At 39.1% G+C, this 19,920-nt stretch overlaps 1 protein-coding gene across 1 annotated transcript in view; it reads left to right on the top strand.

The window, feature by feature from the left end:
* RAD23B (RAD23 homolog B, nucleotide excision repair protein) overlaps positions 1-5,434 on the top strand; it is a 38,714-nt gene extending 33,280 nt beyond the window's left edge. The window contains exons 7-10 of the mRNA XM_080363163.1: positions 32-155; positions 561-688; positions 1,100-1,276; positions 3,094-5,434. Coding sequence (XP_080219289.1) covers positions 32-155; positions 561-688; positions 1,100-1,276; positions 3,094-3,207 — 543 coding nt within the window. The 3' untranslated portion in view covers positions 3,208-5,434. The remainder of the gene's footprint in view (positions 1-31; positions 156-560; positions 689-1,099; positions 1,277-3,093) is intronic.
* The last annotated feature ends 14,486 nt before the right edge of the window (positions 5,435-19,920 follow it).

The raw sequence follows: 19,920 nt of genomic DNA, 5'->3' as shown, positions 1-19,920 counted from the left end.
CTGTAGGTAATTATGTGAACTGTGGCTTTAGGGTATACCTGGAGATAATCAGGCTGTGGCTGAGCCATCTCAAGCAGCAAGCACTGGTGCCTCTCAGTCTTCAACAGTGGCAACTTCAGTAGCAACTATACCTACGACTACTAGTTCATTAGGAGGTAAGAAAAATTATGTTTGAGTGGATGTGATAAACACAGGCATTCAAGTATTCTATGCTACTCTGTTGTAGGCATAGAGACACGATAGTAGGCTGGGTAGGTGTCTCTGAGGTTACTCAGAAATGAGACATGAAGAGAAAAGTGCTGGGGATCAAGGACAGAAGGCTCTTGGATATTAAGAGAAGGCTATGTGAAAAGGAAGTGTATTGTTTAACCTCAGAATAAAAAGTTCTTGCTTAAAACTAGAATAATTTAGTGTGGGGAAGCAAGCCCTTCTGTTCTTCAGTGCGGGGTGTATTGTCCACTTTTATGTTCCATTTCTATGTACAGTTATAGCATAGATACGTATTTTATTAAGAATCTTTGTAACTTTTTAAAAAATGTGTTACCTCCTTGATTTTTCAGGACATCCACTTGAGTTTTTACGAAATCAGCCTCAGTTCCAGCAGATGAGACAAATTATTCAGCAAAATCCTTCTCTGTTACCAGCATTGCTACAGCAGATTGGACGGGAAAACCCTCAGCTACTGCAGGTGAATCTTAAAATGACAAAATAATGCTAGTGATTTTGATTTAGCTTTACAAGAAAGAAAGGGATATGTTGATGTTAACTGGGGTAGTGTGTTCATCGCTGTTAAAACATTCTTTGTTGGCTTTTCAGCAGTTATTGCTTGTACAGAACATATTTTCTGTGACATTAGAAATGAGTCTGAGTCTTTTCACAAGAGGTGCAAAGGGCATCAGACAAAGGGAGGGGTCTTTGCAATTGAATGGAAACCTTAAATTGCATTTCTTATGGTTAGATGTAATCATTTTTCAGTATGCACTTTTGACACATTTTTTTTAACTCCTTAATTTACTGAAAATAAATACTCTTACTTGCCTGTTGTCAGACTTAAACATGCTTTATTTCGAAATATTAATTATTCTCTTGTGTATCATAGCAAATAAGCCAACATCAGGAACATTTTATCCATATGTTGAACGAGCCAGCTGTAGAGTCCCGCCAAGGTTTAAGTGGCAGTGATGATGGTGCCAGCACTGGAGGAGTAGCAGAAGCTGGAAATGGGCATATGAACTACATTCAAGTAACACCTCAGGAAAAAGAAGCTATAGAAAGGGTGAGGCTTTCTTCTTTGAAATGTTACTTGGCTGTTGCTCTAGTGTTTTGACTCTGGTACATGCGTATGACATGCCTTAAACTTTGTTTATGCTCACTAGTTCTGCCTCATTTTTGTTATTTTATATTTGACATGTCATAGCTGTTATAGTCTTGTTTCAAATTACATCTCTTGCTTTATCAATTGAGTCCAAAATATTTTGAATCTGTCTTACTGAGAAGATGCAGAGCCTTTTAAGTGATCAGAGGCCATCTGTAGTAATTGATGATTGAATGTGTTTCCCTCTGGAATGGGAGGGAACTCAGGCAGTAATTCCTCCTGCAGAAGTGTCAGAGGGTACTTTTTTAGATGGGGCTGTGATAGGCTTCCAGGTACAAAGGTGTGTCTGCATGAGCACTGTTTGCAAAGTATGTGGATAGTAAGACCTCTCATAGTTAAGTAGATTAGTTGAAGTCACCATTTAACCCAGTTATTTGTCTATCCATGAGAATTAGTTAATTATAGCTTTGTAAAAATAAAGGTAAATATGTCTGTAAAAATATACTTGGATGATATATTTTGTTCATGAATGCCCTATGTAACACCGAATAAATATAGATTTGCATAGACAGCAATACCTGAAAGTTTTCTTAGAACAGGTTGCAAAGACTTGTGTCACACTGTGGTAGTGGTTTTGTATATCAAAGACTGTTTTTCAACTGGCAAAGCAAAAGGTTATGTAAGGATCATCAGAAAAAAAAAACCAACAACTTTAGTAAAGGTGTTAATTTCCTAGATCTTAAGGAAATTGACAAAACATTAGTCTAATAAAAGTCTTTGTACATGCACATGTTCACAGGTCATCGTCTCTAGTCTGCTGCATTTCTTTTTAAAACCACTTTATGCAGTAGAGCATTATTACCTCTACAACCTGTTCAAAAACGCAACAGAGACCTGCGTGCTGCTTCCCCTTTCCATGCTTTCCCCTTTCCCAAAGTTGGGCTGTTTAAGTATTACAGCTGACACATTCATGCTATTTGTAAGCATGAAATTAAATTTAGGAATGGTTAGTAAAGGATAATAGGACATAGTTTTTCAAAGAGATTTGATATGCCCTATATGTAAAATGCCTTGTGGGTGCTGTGAGGATTTTAAGAGTCTCCAAGTGGTTGTACGTGGTTTGGCTAAAACAAAGACTGGTTTGCTGAATGTCTTTAAGGGCAGGCTAAACCCATTGTTCGGCACAGTAATAAGCTCTTCGCTAGTGTTCTCATCCACTGTTGTCATTGTGCCCTAGACATTAATTAGTTCCTTGACTTCTGAAAAACTTATTGCTCTCAACGTATTTCTTATGGCTGCAATGTATAATCAATTTTTTTTTTTTTTTTTTTTAAGAGAAAGGCCAGTTGGAACAATGGGAAGTGTGGCTTAATGTGGCGTGTTGGGCCACCTACTAGTCATCACAAGCTGGGAACTTTTGTTCCAGGCAACTTTTGTTAACAATCCTGAGCTTTGTATAATTAGCAGCTTCAAATGGGCGTTGTTTTTTTGTTTTTTGTGTAGCGGTGCAATCTGCTGTTACTTCCTGACATTTCTGTGATCAGAGTCTGTTTTAGTGTGTTACTGTTGCAGTGAAAGAAAAGTGACATGTTTTATGGTAGTTTGTTAGACTCAGATCACTTTTTCAAGTAAGAATTCTGTTTTCTGAAGACAGAGGCAACACCTTTGTGCACTAAGTGGCATCTTAAGATGCTTAAGTGGCACCTCAAATTACTAGGTATACAAATAAGGTTAATATATAATAAAATGTACTTTCTAAATCTGTTTATTTTCTTCAGTTAAAGGCATTAGGATTTCCTGAAGGACTTGTGATACAGGCGTATTTTGCTTGTGAGAAGAATGAAAACTTGGCTGCCAACTTTCTTCTACAACAGAACTTTGATGAAGATTGAGAGACCTTTGTTGGTTTCACACCTCACACCAGTGCATTAAACTAACTTTGTTCACTGGATTGTCGGGGATATTTGGGCTTATATTCATAATGCTTGGTGTATGATATATGGGGAGCAGGGGAGAAGAGAATATAAGAAACAAAGCAAAGAAAGCAGCAAGTATGTCTACTTTAATTTAGCAGATGCAGAAAATTACAGTGTAAAATAATATACAACCAAAAATCAGCTTTTGCAGATAATTAGTTTCTTCTATACACTGTAGGTTAACTTTTTCTAGTTTTCACTCTTACTGTACTAGTTGCAGAAATGTAGTGTAATGCTTCATGTTCCTTTCTACTTGGTATTGAAAGTAGCCTGTGCCACCTAGATTCTACAGTCTCTATTTCATGGCAACACTGGATAGCAGCCTTGTGAAATCTAAAAGATCAGAGCAAATGCAAACATGAATGCCAAATTATGGGTAACTATTTTGCTTTTTCGGATGTGTTAAAATAGGGCAAGAAGCACAGTATTTTGTTTAAAGTTGGGTTAGGAAATGTTGGCACTTTTTTTTTTTAAATTGAAAATCCATTTCACTTAAAATTGTCTTTATCATTGCAAAACACTACCCTCTCCTTTGCCCACCTCAAATGATCTGAGAGGCTATATACGTACAGGTAAAATTATTATCCTGTTTACATCTTTTCTTTTTGAGAGATACGTAATTACTGTTCAATTAAATGTCACATTGCAGTAAAAGTTTTAAAATCAATAGATCGGATGTTTGGTTTTGTTATGTGCGCTCTTGTGAGTTGAAGATTCTCTTTCTGCCAGCAAACAAAATGCAAGTTTCATTTTTGCCCACTGCAATGAAACTTTATCAAGTCAAATTTCACCTTCCTACTTTTGAACTAGCTTTTACAACACAGCTGTAAGCATCTGAAGATATTGGCATTCTGTTGCTTTTGAGCAGATTGTAATTATCCAGCTATTTCTGTTCAGTAGGGACTTTCTTGGACTTCCTCATTTTATGAGGAAGAGAAGTTCATAACTTGGGATATCCACGAAACAATGGAGTTATTCCAGCCTAGAAGAATCTTCACTCACATCTCTGATATTGCAAAAAAGCTTTGGTGATAGAGTTTTGAATCTTACTTTTTGGTACCTACATGTCATTTATTTTGTTTAGTTATCATAAAATGTAACAATCTTCCTTTTAATATATGTTGACTTGTAGAGACAATTTTGCCCATAATTGCAGTGTTAGCAGTGAAAACAAATTCTAATTTAACCTAAAGCTATCATGGGGATGTTTAGAGTTGTACTCCAATTACCTAGATTACAAATTTATCTCTACAGTAACCAAGAAAATATTATTAGTGGTACAGTACTGAGCTGTTGTACCACTAATGATATTAACAATTTAGTGGTACATTACATTTAAAAAATTATTTTTCTGCTTAGCTTGTATGTCACTGGATTAACTACTTAACTAATACTTAAGCTTAAAGTATAAGTCAAGTGTATTGAGAAAAGAGAGTGAAAAAGACTGAAACATTTGTATTGTATTTTGTTTCTTCATTGGTTGGCCATCGTCTGTTAAATGATTATCTACACAAAATAGTTAAATGTATTAAAACCTTTTTCTTTCTATCCTTAGGCACATGTGATGTTTTTCCAGATAGTGTGTATCTTAATTATTCAGATTTTATTCTCTTAAAGTTTCATAGGTGTATGTCTTAAGTGATCAGTAGCACAAACCAGATCTATCAGTAGTTGTGATATTGCTAAATAGAAAATAAGTCTTTCATAATGCTTTCATTTTAGTGAAATGTTAATATGCAAGTCAGCCAGTAGTCTTCAGCTAAATAGGATTCTTACTATATTTATGGACTGGAAGAGATGGATTTTGATTTAACACTCTTCAGACAAAAAGGGGATATTTGTTACCTGTAAAAGGACCAGCTGCCAAGTACTTGAAAAATGCCAAACTAGTATAAAGACTTCTCGAATGTACTCTTCTACATAGCTAATATCTAACTGAGACAACATGTTTTAGTTTGTGGGAGTCTTCTGTTCTGATCAAACTGCTCTCAGAAATAACCATTTTTTCTCTAGGAGGATGGAGAGTAATGCAAGAATGTCTGCGCGTGTTTTCAGTCAACTGCCTCCAATTTTGATTCTGAAATGTTTACTTATTATAAATGTATTTCAATTAAAGACTGTTGAGCTTGGTCTTTGTAAAAAAGCTAGTAGCTTTGGTCATTTGTAACTTTGTATGCTGAGAGACTGAGGGTTTAGCACTGTGTGGTTGAAGCCTTACTAGTAATTTTCTGTTCCCAGTTTTCAACAGTGAAATAGTGTTTATGTGACTTCTGATGAACAACAGGTGTCTGACCTTACATCCTAGCGTTATCTTTTCCATAGTAGGATGCTTGCTATGGAGAATGATGTTTCTCTTTGTAGTTGCTGCCAAAAGGAAATAATATATTGAACTCATATGGTCTTGAAAAGGTAAGTGTGACCTCAATAAGTTATTAAAGTTGTCTAGGTACTCTGTGCCTCATTTTCTGCCAAGTGCTACCAGGCATTGTCTGCAGAGCGTGCTTTCTAGCTCTTTTGCTGCAGATCTCATAGGGATTTGGTGAGCATTCTCCTCAGGGCTTTGTCAACAGTAGCTGAGAAAATCGAGTATTTCTTCCTAAGATTTGGTACTGGAGTCCTTACCTGTGTTGTAAAACTTATAAGTATCTGCTTAGTGAAAAGCTACTCATAATGCACTTTTAATTTGGATTAAAGCAATTACTCTGAAGTCCTATCCGTCCTATAGTTGTCTAATCTTATGTCCTCTATGTAGCTGCATTTTAATTCTATGGTTCATTAACATTGTCCAGAATCCTCTTATGAATCTAGTTAAACCCAAGAGATTGGATTGATGATGTGCTTTATTCTTACCACACAAAAAAACTTCTTAGAAGTGTGAGAATAATCACTCATAAAGTCAAACTGTGTTTCTGATTTTGAAGTGCTGGGTTGAGCTTTACTTCAAGAATACACGTGAATGAATGAAACTTGGAGACCAAAAGCAAGTCCTCAAATAATGTAGGAAGATCTGTCACCTGTGGTTTCATTGAATATTTCAGGTGGTTTTACAGAGATTTGGAGACAGACATGTTAATGTTTAAATTCTTTTGCTGATTTATTTCCAGGCAAGTTCTATCTGAACACAAACTAACCTAGAGTTTCTGCACTTGAAAGTACTATATAATTCAGTGGAAACAATAAGATGGGAGTGAAGAGACAACATCTGTGTCAGTAAAATTTTAAGTTCTCCCTTGCCTGGTTTGGGATGCCACAAAGTGTTCAAACACACTGTCTTTTATTGTTTTGCAACTACAGCTATGTGGTTATGAAGCCACAAATTATAAAATGTTGTAACTTCAATAAACTATCCATAAAAGTAGGGTTATCCCACCTGTGATGAAATGATGTATGGGAATATTTGGGATTTATGGCGGTAGGTGATGCTACTGACTTCCAGTTGTCATGTGCCAGTGCTGTACTTACATATTTCCTTACAGAGTATATGACCTGCAAGGAATGAAGGGACAATCTTTTTGGTTTGTGTTATTACTCAACTTCTTTCCTCCTTCCCGATACTGGGATATACTTATTGGCTAGGCAGGAAAAATAAATATTAATAACACACAATTTAACTCAAAGCACATTTTGTGAAGACACTAGCATCTGTGACATCTTCTGTCCAGATGGCAATGAAATTAATAAAGACACGTGCATATTGTTCAGTAATAGTTGTAGTCTGAAAAAAATAGTAGTAGACTCTGAAGATACTTATCCCCTCTTCATTCCTTTGCTTTGTCATTTTCCTCAGTGAAAAATTACTATCTGCTATATGCTTCTGTTTGCTGAAAGTCCGGTGCTAAAAATAGTACTTAAGTGAAGGTTTTGTGGTGTTTATACCTATGCAGCTGTGCCTAGACACCTAGAATGAAAAGTGTCTTTTACTTTCAAAATAGGTACCTTTATGTTTTGATATGGCTCCACATATTAATGTGAATACTGGGTGCTGCAGAGGGCAAGAAGAGATGTCTTTAGAATTCTTGCTTGAGATAGGGATTTTAGATGTGACAGACTAGGAGTAACAAGATATTCTAGCAGGCAGGTCTGTTTGCCATCCCAGGGGAGGGATTCATTGCTGCCCTTTTAATGTGAGACATTTTACTCTAAAGGTGCAGCAACCAAAGATGAAAAAACAGGGGAATGTCTCCCAAGTGTCCATGTGGCTGCATCTGTAGAATTGGCCAAAATCTTGTAAATTCAGGTACATATTTTTAATGATATATTTGAATTAATGTGTTCCTTCCTTCCCCCACCCCATTGTCTTAACCCTAAATCTCCCTTTCTTTTTTTTTCTCTCACTATTGGAGGTAGAAGCTGCAAAGGGAGCGCTATCAGTGCCTATTAGAGAAGGTAGGAACAAGATTTCAGAGGCAGGCGTTGAGGTGTTGGAAATGGTTAGTCTTCTGGGTGCGATATGAAGCAAAACAACGAGTGTAATTCTGTTGCCACTACCTGGGACAGAGGTTTCTTCTGTGGGTAGGCTAGGTCGAAGTGCAGAGCCTGCTCCTGGAAGGGGCAGCAGTGTTTGTGAAAGGGCACGCCTGGAAGACTTACACAGTATGTTGAAGGCAGAGAGGAATTAATGGTGTGGCAGAACCAAATGGAGTGTCAGCCAATGAGGGAACTTTTGGTGGTACTCTGCATCTATAAATAACCAAGAGTTAGGTTGACAAAGAAGGTGGGAACAGGATTAACACTTATATTGAAGGAATCAAAGACAAATAAATGATGTGTTCCTTTTCAGGCAGTAGCTCTTTGTTCAGTGTTTTGCTTCTAAAACCAGCTCTCAGAGGTGATAAGGAGGTTACAAAAGAAAAAGGGCAATAAAAACCAAGAAAGTCTGTACTTTGGTGTAGATCTCGATAGCCACAAGTACTCTTGAGCAGCCTAAACACACTGAGGTGCTTCTGCTTAAAGATGGAGAAAAAGTAATTTGATTTTTGTTTCTAGCTATATGTTATGTTGTTAAGACCTGATCTGCTCTTTGAGTTTCTTCAGGAGCCTTTGTTTGAAGTGAGAGAAATGAGCGATCCACCTCAAGTGTGTGTTTCATAGTAATACTGCTGTTTGCTTCGTTTTTTATCTCCATGTGAAATTTCCCGTGGCAAAGTGCAGGATTATGCAGCATACTAATGGAGCAATGCTGCAAATTTCATTTGGGCAACTGTTTTTTCATGGGATTATACCTCTTGAGTATTAATGTAATTCGTGATTCATGAGTACGTGTCTTAAATTGTAAACTGTGACCTGTGAGAAGTTGCCACAAAAACTGGGAATACTCAATCTCAGAAGAGCAGAATTCCTTCAGAATATATGAAATAGGGCTAAAAATCAACACAGCTGTAATTTTTTTTTTTTCAATTGCTGTAAGAAATTGTTGCTAAATGAGTACATAACTATATTGTCTTTCACATTTCTCAGAATTTGAAGTAGATGTCTTATTGATACACAAATATTAAGATAAAATACCCCAAAGACCATTTTCTATACCTGGTTAAAGTGTGCATGCAGTGCCTAGGTCACTGTTGAAAATCCGTGGCAAGTTGCCATTGCTAAAATACTAGACCTCAGTTTGCCATGAACAGGAGTGGTGATTTTGCTCATGTGCAGGATGGCAGAATAGAGAGCTGTTATTGCTGAATACAGCGGTTTGGCATGACTGACTATGGTAGGGGCATGTAAACAGCATTTAACGGTGGCTTTGTCAGCTGCTGCTAGCAATGAGGGTAGCCTCGTGTTCTGAATTCAGTTCATAATTTGCTTTGCTTCAGCGTTCTTAGAATCTATTGCTTTGCAAGCTTATTAAAGAGTCAACTTAGTCGCTTATGAATTGTATACACTACACTGCTTAAAGGGGAGGTTAATTGAAAGCTAAGAATGCAAGTGAGGAGAACTGAGAAGGTTACTTGTGGAATTGTAAGAGCTTAGCCCTTTGGGGAGTCATATTACTTAAACATACTGATGCGAAGTGAGGCTCAAGTTGAAGTTATGCATTTGATGTGCTCTGTCTGGTGTTCATGCCATCGGGTGGCAGAGATAAAGTGGTGGTTTTAATGAGAGAAGTACCTTGTTGGAAGCAAGTAGTATAGGCTTGACTAATGGGGCTTCTTCTAGTGCATAGGCAGTGTTCTGACATCTGTGTATTTAGATTTTTGAATTGGAGACACTGTTGCTGCAGTTTCTTTTTATTGCTGTACTACTGGAATTTGTAGTGTCTTTAGAACTGTATTATGCCTTAATAAGCCTTAACATGCCCTAATAATACCTCTGGAATGCCTTATATCTAAGTGGTTAAGGCTGTGCTTACATAAATGGGTATCGTAGTTTGGTAAGATGTTATTTGTGTGATTGTGGTGGAGAAACTGCAGGCTTGTTGTCATATTACTCATTCCAGCTGAAAAAATTATCTCTCCTTGGCTGTCACATCATCTTCATGGCCTTCATGGAACAATTAGTGTATTTTACATGTGTCTGGAAGATTGTCCGTCTTCTTATGTAGCTTCTCCTTGGGAGTTTTGCTTGATGGTGAGAAGAAAACAAGAAATTAGGAACGCTGAGACAAATGAAATGACATTTTCTATAATTTGTCTTTTACTAGATTCTGCTAATCTCCTGTCTTGTGTGTTTGTAGACACTCCAGTGCCATGAAAAGGTTGTAATTTTTTTCTTTAGTGGAAACAGTAGCAGAGTCATCATTATGTAGTGGCCTTAATCAGATGGAGGTCTAGATGGTTTCGTTTTCATCGAGCTCTCCCTTCACCTGTGACCTCCAGCCACAGTGTTGCTTGTCTTCACATTAATACTCAGATTTGTAATTGTGGATTGAACTACACTTGGGAGATGAAAATGAATTACCAGTTCATCTGTCAAATTAAATTAACAACTACAGAAGTAGAGATAGAGGTCACACAAAGCTGACCAGGCTTCTAGCATGTCTGGCTTACAGGATAACTGTGAGAAGAGGAGAAAAAGGGACAAAGTGATTTTTACATTTGGGGCAAGAAATGGTGAAATGTTTGCCAGGCTACTATAGGAGTCTGTGAAGCTCTGCTGGGATAGTCTTTAATTTGTAGGTTAGAGAGTCTAACAACATGCAAACGAGGTGGCTAGATAGGGTAAGTACCTGAAGAAACCTCTCTTCTGTTTGTGTTAGGGTTTTTACAGACATATGAAAATATATGGAGCTTGCAGTATCAGGGTTCGACTTAAATTGTTATTTCTACTCAAAATTGCATCACATTTGTCATGCAGACTAAGTATAACATCAAAATGTCAGAATGTGTGCTGCTTCTTAATGGAGTCTGTTATCCCAAATCTGAATAGGTAAATCTGAGAACAAATAAAACTTTGGAGAACTTGAGTGTAGGGGTGGGAAACAGTCATTTGAGTTTGTCTGAGAGAATAGGCCTGTGAGTTGTTCTTTTTTAAACATATCATGCAGATGAATAAGAACATAAATTTTCTAAAGTATAGACAAATAATTTTAGAAAATGTTACTAGAAAGCACTCACTATTTTCACATCAGCCATAGAGCTCAGTGATCATGCTTGCTCTGTCTGGGTTGGGAATTATTGAGTAGAATAAATCATTAATATTCATACAGATTTCAGTGACATGGACTCCCAGGCTTGTCTCAAGGAGAAAACTGGATGAGTCCAACGAGTGAGTTGTCAGAAGATGGAAGAAATTGCATAGTGGAGTCTCTGATGGGTTCATTTACCTTGTTGAGATATCTTGAAGTTCATCCAGTAATGCTGATGGTTAAGGGGGAAGTAGCACAGTGTCACTTCTAAACAGAATTGATTTTCTTGGGTGGAAGTTGGGAAGAAGTGGGAATCTGTCCTACTTCTAACAGATGGTACTGAAAATTGCAAAGCAAAACCAGTCTTTCACCACTTACCACTGTGCAGTGACTACTTCTGTCATGTCTTCTCTTTAAGTTTTTATACTTTGGAACTTGCACATTGAAGCTTCTACAATGAAAAATTGGGCTCTCCTAATCCTGAATCAGCCTATAAATCCACGAAGTGTAAAACAGTGTATTTATCCAGACTTTTAGGAGCCAAAAGGTCAAAGCCCCCTTTCATCCATGAAAGTAATGGATTTACTTCTTGGGGGATGCTTGCTAAAATGTCTCCTGATCCTCTAAGGTTGAACTGCTTTGGTCTCCATGCCACTAAAGCACTTTGTTCAGTGAAAAATGACAATATGAAAAGGAATGTCCATCTGTAAGCTTCTGAGAGGATTTGTTACCTGATAATCTCAGAACAATTAAGACCAGATTGGGAGTGGGAGCAGCAATTCCTGTTCTGGAATGACAGGGCAGGAGACAGCACCAAATGAATTGCTCTAACTGTCTAGTATTTCACTTCAAAGGACCCTTTCTATCAGTCCTGGAGTTACTGTGCACCTTTCTAGCTGTGAGAAATTTGAGAGATAGAAGAAAGCATTTGATTCTCAAGCCTATCTCTCTTGCTGATGCACACAGCCCAAGCAATCTCACACCTGTAAATTCTTGAGCTGAGTCCTGAGTGCCAAAAGTGTCTTGACAAACAAATGAACAGGACTTTCCACAGTGGATGTGCAAAAGAAATATTCAGGCTAACAGAGTACTCTGCTGTGTTCCTGAATGATGGTCTGCATTTCAAGTGCCTGCCCAGCCTCTGCAAACTGGAACCTGAGCTCAGAGACAGAGAAGGAGGCAGTAGCGGAAGAAAACAAGCCATGCACTGGAAGGGTACTTAGTGCAAACTAAAAGATCCATCTGCTGACCAGACAGTGTCATGTTGTACAGGGTTTTCTGACAGAGAAAACAAGTAGCGATACTGCTGTTGTTTATGTGGAACAATGTGCTTGGTGCAGTGAAGAACTCCAGATACACTATGACAGTACTGGAGTAAGTCTTTCACACCATGAGGTTGCTCCTTGATGGCAATCCGAGAGCCTGAAAATAGTCTGCTTTTTAGAGTTCTATACACTACAAAGCAATGGCTTGTTTGCATGGTGCCTGTTTTCTGTACCTCTCTTTGATTGTATGAGCAAATTAAAAACTTTAACTGCTTTCCCTTTTTTCCAGCCTTTCTGGGCCCAGTGTTGGAGATTGCCTTTGAAGCAATTACCCTGTGAATAAATGGAGAGTCCATGGTGACTTGAAGGTGTAACTGATGTAATGAGGGAAGAAGGAAATCTTGCTTAACCTTGCTGTCCAGAATAACCATGGTGCTTCCCAAATCACGTCTCTGTTACAATTTGGTCTTGCCTTATGAAAAAGATGGTGGTGGGTGGTGCGTAAATAAAAACAGAAATGATTTACATTAGTTGGCCCAAAATGATGTTGCACTACAATATGTAACAAAGGACCCTGTTAGGTTACATCTGTTCTTGTCCCTGCAGTGTCCCATAGTTGTTCTGGAAATGTTGCTCACATGAGGAGCAAGCTGATGTGCAGGTGTTCTTGCCAATGGCAGTTGTCAGCCTGGGAGGGCGTTGCCTGTGCAATACCACACCAGGTGCGGCTCCGTATGAGGCACTTGAATTACACCTCAGCTTGAATCTAAGTTTGAGTTCTATGGTTTGTATGAAGTGAAAGGCTTTCACTGCCCAAATGACAGCTCAGTGTTCGTGGGGATTTTGATGAAAGTTTGTTTTCTTCAGAAAGACTTCAGTTCTCTGGAAAACTTTTTTGAAAGCACACCCCTCATGCGAGATATTTGGCAGCTGGGTCATTTGTCATTACCTCAGTGCTGCTGACTTTCATCATTCATGGCAAGAAAAAAATTTAGAAAAAGTGTAGTTAGAAATTAGCCTTACAGGAGTATTTAGTAACAGGAGCGAAGGACAAGATCACTTGTGAAGAACAGGTTAACTGACATATACCCCAATCTGTACCCCTGTAACTAGCTTAGCCTGTGTCATCTCTGCTCTTGTCTGAAGCAGCTGGCAGTGCTGAAGTCAAGTACTAGGCTGCTTTAGGTTTGATGTAGGTTAATAATTACCCTTCACAGGACACACTGCAGCCTGTTTTGAGACTCTGCTTATCATGTGAACGTGAATGTGTCTTACTGCAAAAAGTTGAGCTGTCTTTGGTGATTTGGTAAGTTGAGTGCACATACTGCAGTAAAATGGTGGACTGGGGAAGTAGCTTTTACTTGTCCAAATAACATAACCAACCAACAACAGCAATAACAAAGGGGGAGGAGAAAAAAAAAACAAACCACCAAACAGTCCTGTGAGTGCCAGAAATAATAAAGCCTGGTTACATTTGGGTTTGTGGCTCTTCATATATATTTTACTGTCATAGAACTTTGCAGTATGTTGAGATGTGGAGTTTATTTTATTTTATTTTCCTGTGGATTTGGGGGTTTCTAACTGTATATGGAAGTGTTTGTGTGACTGTCTGCTTTTCTGTAGCATAATGAATTTTTCTTTGGCTGCTTAACCTCCTAGGCATGCAAATCTCTGTCCCGGTCACATTTGTTGAATAGGTTTTAGAGGAGGATTCAAGATGGATAAATAAGACCACAACATACGTAGATATATCTGTCTCATTGATACAACTTCTTAGGAAACAAGGTTCTCTTCAGAAACTTTGCAAAAACCCCAAACTCCAGAACTGAACCCTAAATCCTCAGTGGCATATGAACTTGTCACACGCTGTGTGCCATTTTGGACTCTTTCTTCCACATTGAAGGCCTCAGCTCATCCAAAAGTTTTGGATAAGAAGCCATTCTTTTATTTTTCTTTTATTTTATATTTTTGTAGCTGTTCTGCTATTCGCTGAAGGATATCTCAGCTAGCTACTCCAGTTTCCCAACTGCCCTTCCACATAGGGGCTTTTTAACAGGCCATTATTGTTTTAAGGTGTCTGATAGAGGCTAAAGCAGGAGAATGATCTGTGTTGCATAATGACATTTCAGATTTTTAACTTTTCCCCGTCTCCCATTAATCCTTCTGCAGGTTTCATCAGCACCCCATAAAACCTGTATGTTACACGTGTTCCAGTCTTCTTCACAACAGCAAGCTGGCTGCTGCGTATGTTTCAGATTACACTGATTTTTTTGTTTTTTTCCAGACCCTTTGCAGAACAGAGGGAACTGAAACTAAAGATTGTGAGGTTCCTTCTCTTGGAGGCTTCTTCTTGAAGCCAGAGCGCTGTAAGGAAGGTTAATTGTAAACAAGAATCAGAGACTTTCAAGTGCAGAGGGCTGACAAAGCCATTAATTCTCCTTTTTCAATAGATCAGTGAAGGATATTGCATGGGCCAGAGCATCTGCTGATGTAAATGATTGTAGTTTTACTCATCAGGGGATTCAAATCCCTTCATTCCAGCTGGGAATGTGTCACTGAGAGATAGTTTAGTGATTTGCACCATCAGCATCGAGGGAGACAAAAAAGCAACACTAAACAACAACAACAACAAAAAACCTGCCTACGTCAATATATGGGGCATTAAAGACCTACTTTAAAACAAAAGAGAAGGAGCCTACACTTTGTAGGTGGTCTTGTTAAATGAGGCTTTTTGTTTGTAATTACTGGCTTTACAGATGAAATGTAGTTAAGAAAGTGCAAATTAGCAGCCTGCTCTTGCAAATGCTGAAGTATTGATATAACTAGATCCTTGGACTTCAGAGGGCTTACTCACATGAGCAAAATTAAATGCAGAACTGTTGTTTTGTCATTCACTTTCTTCTAGGTTGGTGTCTCCTATAATTTCTGGGGGTTCGTTCTGAAAACCAGACCCAGTTCCTCTGGAGTTTCCAAGTGTAATCTCGTTACCTGCTAATAAACAGCACTTCTTTCCTTTCCCTTTCCCTTTCCCTTTCCCTTTCCCTTTCCTTTTTCTTTTCTTTTTCTTTTCTTTTTCTTTTCTTTTTCTTTTCTTTTTCTTTTCTTTTTCTTTCTTGCTTTTTTTCTTTTTTTTTGGTTTTTTTTTTGTTTGTTTGTTTTTTTTTTTAATTTCTCCTTTCTGCATAGATTACTTTGCTTCGCCTTGCTTCTTGCATGTTCATGGAAGGCTGGAATTAGCTTGTGGCTGGTGACATTCTTACCAGAACACGCAGTCTGGTCAGTCATCAGAGACACGACAGATGTATTACTTGTCTCACTCTGGGGTAGCTTCTATATGTGTAGGCAACATTCCCAGTCCCGGGCAGGTGTCTGAAGAAGGCCAGGCTAACACAGCCAAGTTTGCAAGAGGCAGAATCTCACTGCGGCTGAATTTGATAGGGATCTGCCTCCTCTCTGCCTCTGCTGTTTTTCTTGCAGTGATACTCCAGTCCAGCTGCGTGGGGCTGGCGCAGGGGAGTGGGAGGAGGAGAGGTCATTAAAATCTGCCCTGTGGGTTGACAGCTAGCCAAACCTGTTTAACACTCTAGGTTGTTTGTACAGCCTATGTACTAGTGCATTTTATTTTCAGAAGATGGAAGTGACTTGGTTTACAGATAGAGCTCCAAGAGTAGGTACATGTGACCCAACCAAGGGGCATTGTAGCTTGGCTAATTCAGCCTAATTAGTCCTGAGTTCCAAATGCACTAGATTCCACCGAAGTTGAGAGATAGATGTTGCTTCCATTACTTCCAAATGAAGTTTTGTATGAAACTTTTTATGCTCTGCTGTGGGTGCAGTGTTTTGCATTTTAATCAGATGAGAAATCCTGTTCTTGCTCCTCCATTTTCAGTGAACCCCTCTTTATGCCTGATTCGGACGCTTCCCAGGCCTATCTGCAGGTTTGCATCCATGCCCTTGCTTCACAAAGGAAAACACAAACAAGTCTTTCATCTGACTTCCATTGAAGTCAATGAGAGTTTTTCCACTCACTTCAGTGGTAGTTGAAGTGAGTCTTTCATCTTTCCTTCCTAGAAGCTGGTTGATCTGGGTCCCTTTTTGTTCTTCCTGTCCTGGCCCTTGTCCCCATCATGTCTGAGTACTTCGGTCAGTAGTAGATTACTCTGTCTTGTTCTGGTACTCTTCTTCCCTGTTGTTTGATGAGGCTGGGGAATAATAGTGTCTCCATTATTCTGGATGTCTCTAACTAACTAAGGATGAATGGCAAAGATAAAAGGCGACATTTTTCAAGATGCAAGTGACAGTTTCATCTGATTTTTCAAAGGTATTTAGAAGCTTCAGAGACTACCACTTTGTTCCTGTTTCTTTAAGCCTGTAATTATCCTGAAAGGACCTAGCATTAATTAATAAATTAAGGTCATGGGCAAAGTCTGTTGCAGAGGAGCGGAAGAGGCATTAGCTCTACATCTGTTTCTGAATGTTCGCTCTTCGGAATTACAGACATCTCAGTCTTGGGCATCATCATACACTGGCTGTACAGGCAAAATGTCAGCACCAAATACCTTGGAGGAAACCTGTATGGAAAAGCCACTGTTCTGAGTATGTGGTGGTGGCTGTGGCCACCATATTCAAGCATTTGAGGGGTTTTCTCCCTTTCCTTAGTTATGAGTTTTCATTTTGGGGAGGTGGTTGTGTGATTTTAGAGAAGCGTAAACAGACTAATAATTGCAAGGCTTAGACCCCAGAGAGTGACTGTTCTATGAGTAAGTTTTCAGAGGTAAAGAGCAGCCTAGTGACTTGTTCCTTTCATACAGGAATAATATAGGAGACACCAAGATGTGACAGATGAGAGATCTGCAAAACACTTATTCTGTGTCCTACTACCTGTTGACATAAGGCAGCTCAACGTTCCAGCTCTTAGCTTATCTAGGAGACTTTGCCTGGTTTATGGCTGCTCTGAGGTGCTTGGATATGCACACTATAGTAATTAGTTATGCTAGTGATTAGTTGTACCTCCAAAAATTGAGTTCCTCATTAAAGCCTGGCCCAAAATGTGAAGACCTAGCATTCACCTGGAATCTTTCAAGTCTCTGAACGTTGAAAGTCTAATAGTAATAATAATGATGATGATTATATATAAACACATTAACACTTACCAATTATGTCACAACCACACAAAGGACAGACTAAAGCATGTTGGTGAGAATGCAAGAAGCAGCAGAACAAAAGTTCAACGATAGTGACTGCACATCTTCATAATAAACATCATTATTTTAATACAAAGTATGTTGTCCCTTTGACCAAATTTTTTTCTCAGAAAATGTTCAGGGCACTTCATAGCATAACTGTGTCTCTAGGATTACAGACAGAAGGACTGATATTTTTTCTGAGCAGTTTTGATCCAAAAAGCTGCTTCCCCCCTCCCCGCCCCCACTCCAAGAGCTCAGAAACTGAGGAAACAAAGCATGCATGTGAACGTAGTCTTAATTATTCTTCCTGTGGCTTGTGTACAGAGGAGGGCAGGATTCACACATACTTCAGGTGGTGAGTGCAGGAGCAGAGCACCAGTCTGGTCCTTGGGCCTGGGAGTGAGGATTAACCCGTTGCATGGACCTCCCTAGTGAGGCAGGTCAGGCCGTCCTCATTTTCTTGGAGCAGTTGCCACCTGTGAGATACAGCATCTCCATGCACTGCTGGGCTCGCAGCCCTTGGCTGCAGCCTGTGCCAGGTAATGAACCAGACTCTTAGAGCATCATTGGAGTTTGAAGCTAATCTGAGTGTGGTGGTACAGCATTCAGGGAGCTGTTGGGTTTAGAAGGTAGGATACCAGGTCAGTGCTTGGGAAGTATCAGTGCTTATTCTCACCACTGATTTCCTGTGCATTTGGGCTAAGTCCTTCACCTTTTTAACATGCAGACTGATGTCATGTTTCTGAACCTAGGGTGAATGCTTTTTAAGTGGAAATATATGTTATTTAAATTTTGTTATGTGGGTGAGGTATAATCCTCAAAAGAATGAACAGTCCTCTGCTTATGCCCAGTGGCCATTATAGTCTTAAAATAAGTACAAGACCATGTAATGATGAACAGAAAAGTAAGTCAGTTGTTTAGGTTCTAGAGCTGAAGTGGTGAAACATTTCCAGGCAGTCATAGATTTCTTTCCAATAGCCTGTGCAATGTAGCATGTAGGAATAAATGGCATAGTTAATTACTCTGACCATGAAAATCTAAGCATCTGTGACCTGCTTTCTGTGTAGAGATTTTTGGGAGGATTGCACTTCCTATGAAGGTCTGAAAGCAATATACTAGATAAATTAGTTTTCAACCTGTAGTTGGGGATTACAGTTTAAAACATATGAAGGGAAAGGGGCCAGCATTTTTCATGACATAGAGCGAAGTTTCTAAGTGTGTAGTGGGCGGTATTTTCAGGAAGGAGCAGTGCATTTAGAAGATGGTTTGGATGGACTTTACCAGGAGGTACTAGGCATGCTTCTGGAAAATCTGAGCTCTTGTGTATTTAACTTCCTGGAAATAATGTATTACTTTTGAAAATATAAGTCCTTAGGCCTTCTGAGCTGTTCTGAATCCACTGGTCCATTCAACTGTCTTGTCACTCAGGCTTTGTCAGAAAGATCTTCAGAGTGGGAAACCAGGGAAACTGATCAGCGTTACAATAAAGTACCTTTTGCTTCCCTGCTGAGAGTGTTAGGCTGAACAAAAGTATTACCTTTTTTAGGAGATTAAATTATGCCAAGCACAGAAGATGAAGTCCCAGGGACTTTATTTCTAGAACCTTAGCCACATGATCCTTACTGGCAATCCATGTAATTTATTGGAGAGGTCAAACAGCCTGCTTGCTGGGTCTGTGCCAAGCTGACATGCTGTAGGGAAGTAATTTCTTCTTCACATCTATGAACAATCTGTTGGGTTTTTTTAATTATTTTTTAAAGTGTGATGAGAGCATGTTTCTTCTCAGCACCAGGTCCTGGCTGGTTTTAATCTTCTCTGTGCTTCCCCTGCCTGAACTCAAGCCCTAAACACCTGTTAAAAAATTGGGAGATGTATGGGGAAAAAAATAATATGGTGTTTTTCAGAATTCCAGGGTAAAATAGGCCAGCATTGATAGCTGGCAACATGCAGACATATAGGCAATATCTTAAGAATTTCCTAGTGTCAACTGCTAGCCGTTTCAGCAGCTATCATTCTTGGCAAGTAAGAGATGTTCTCTAGCAGCCGATGCCTTTTCCATCTGTTAGTATCTAGGCTGAACTGTGCCTCAGTCACAGTGGCTCCTGTTCTCTCTCTACCTTTTTTTTTGGTAGCTCTCCTGTTATTTGTGAGCCTTCTTTGCTTATGTTTTTATTTTGAGCTCCTTAGAGTGGGGACAGGCATGGATGGGGTATAAGGAGGCACAGGACAGAGTCTCACCCTTCTGGTGCCCAGAGATGGCACCTAGTTTTTAGGCCTACAAAAACACATTTTTGTTGTCTTGTGGCCATTAACCAGTCATTTCAGATCATTCTGTAAGGATGACCCATCTTCCTTAGTTTTTCTATCCTATAGCCTCTGAGTCATCTACTGAGTTTACCTGCAAATGTTTAGAATTGTTGCTTAGATAGCAGGTAGTCAAACAAAACAATATTGCAGCAAGCATTGCATCTGGGGGTGTTGGTAAAACAGACCCACACATTTCTCATGATCTCATTAGCAACCACGGAACCTGGAAGGCCTTTCACTGGAGAGAGTGTTTATTCATGCCATGTCTGTCCTCTTAAACTTCCATAGTGCAAAATCGTGCAATAGACTGCAA

Source organism: Nesoenas mayeri (assembly GCF_963082525.1).
Source record: "Nesoenas mayeri genome assembly, chromosome: Z".
Lineage (NCBI taxonomy): Eukaryota > Metazoa > Chordata > Aves > Columbiformes > Columbidae > Nesoenas > Nesoenas mayeri.
This window is presented reverse-complemented; position numbering and strand designations above follow the sequence as displayed.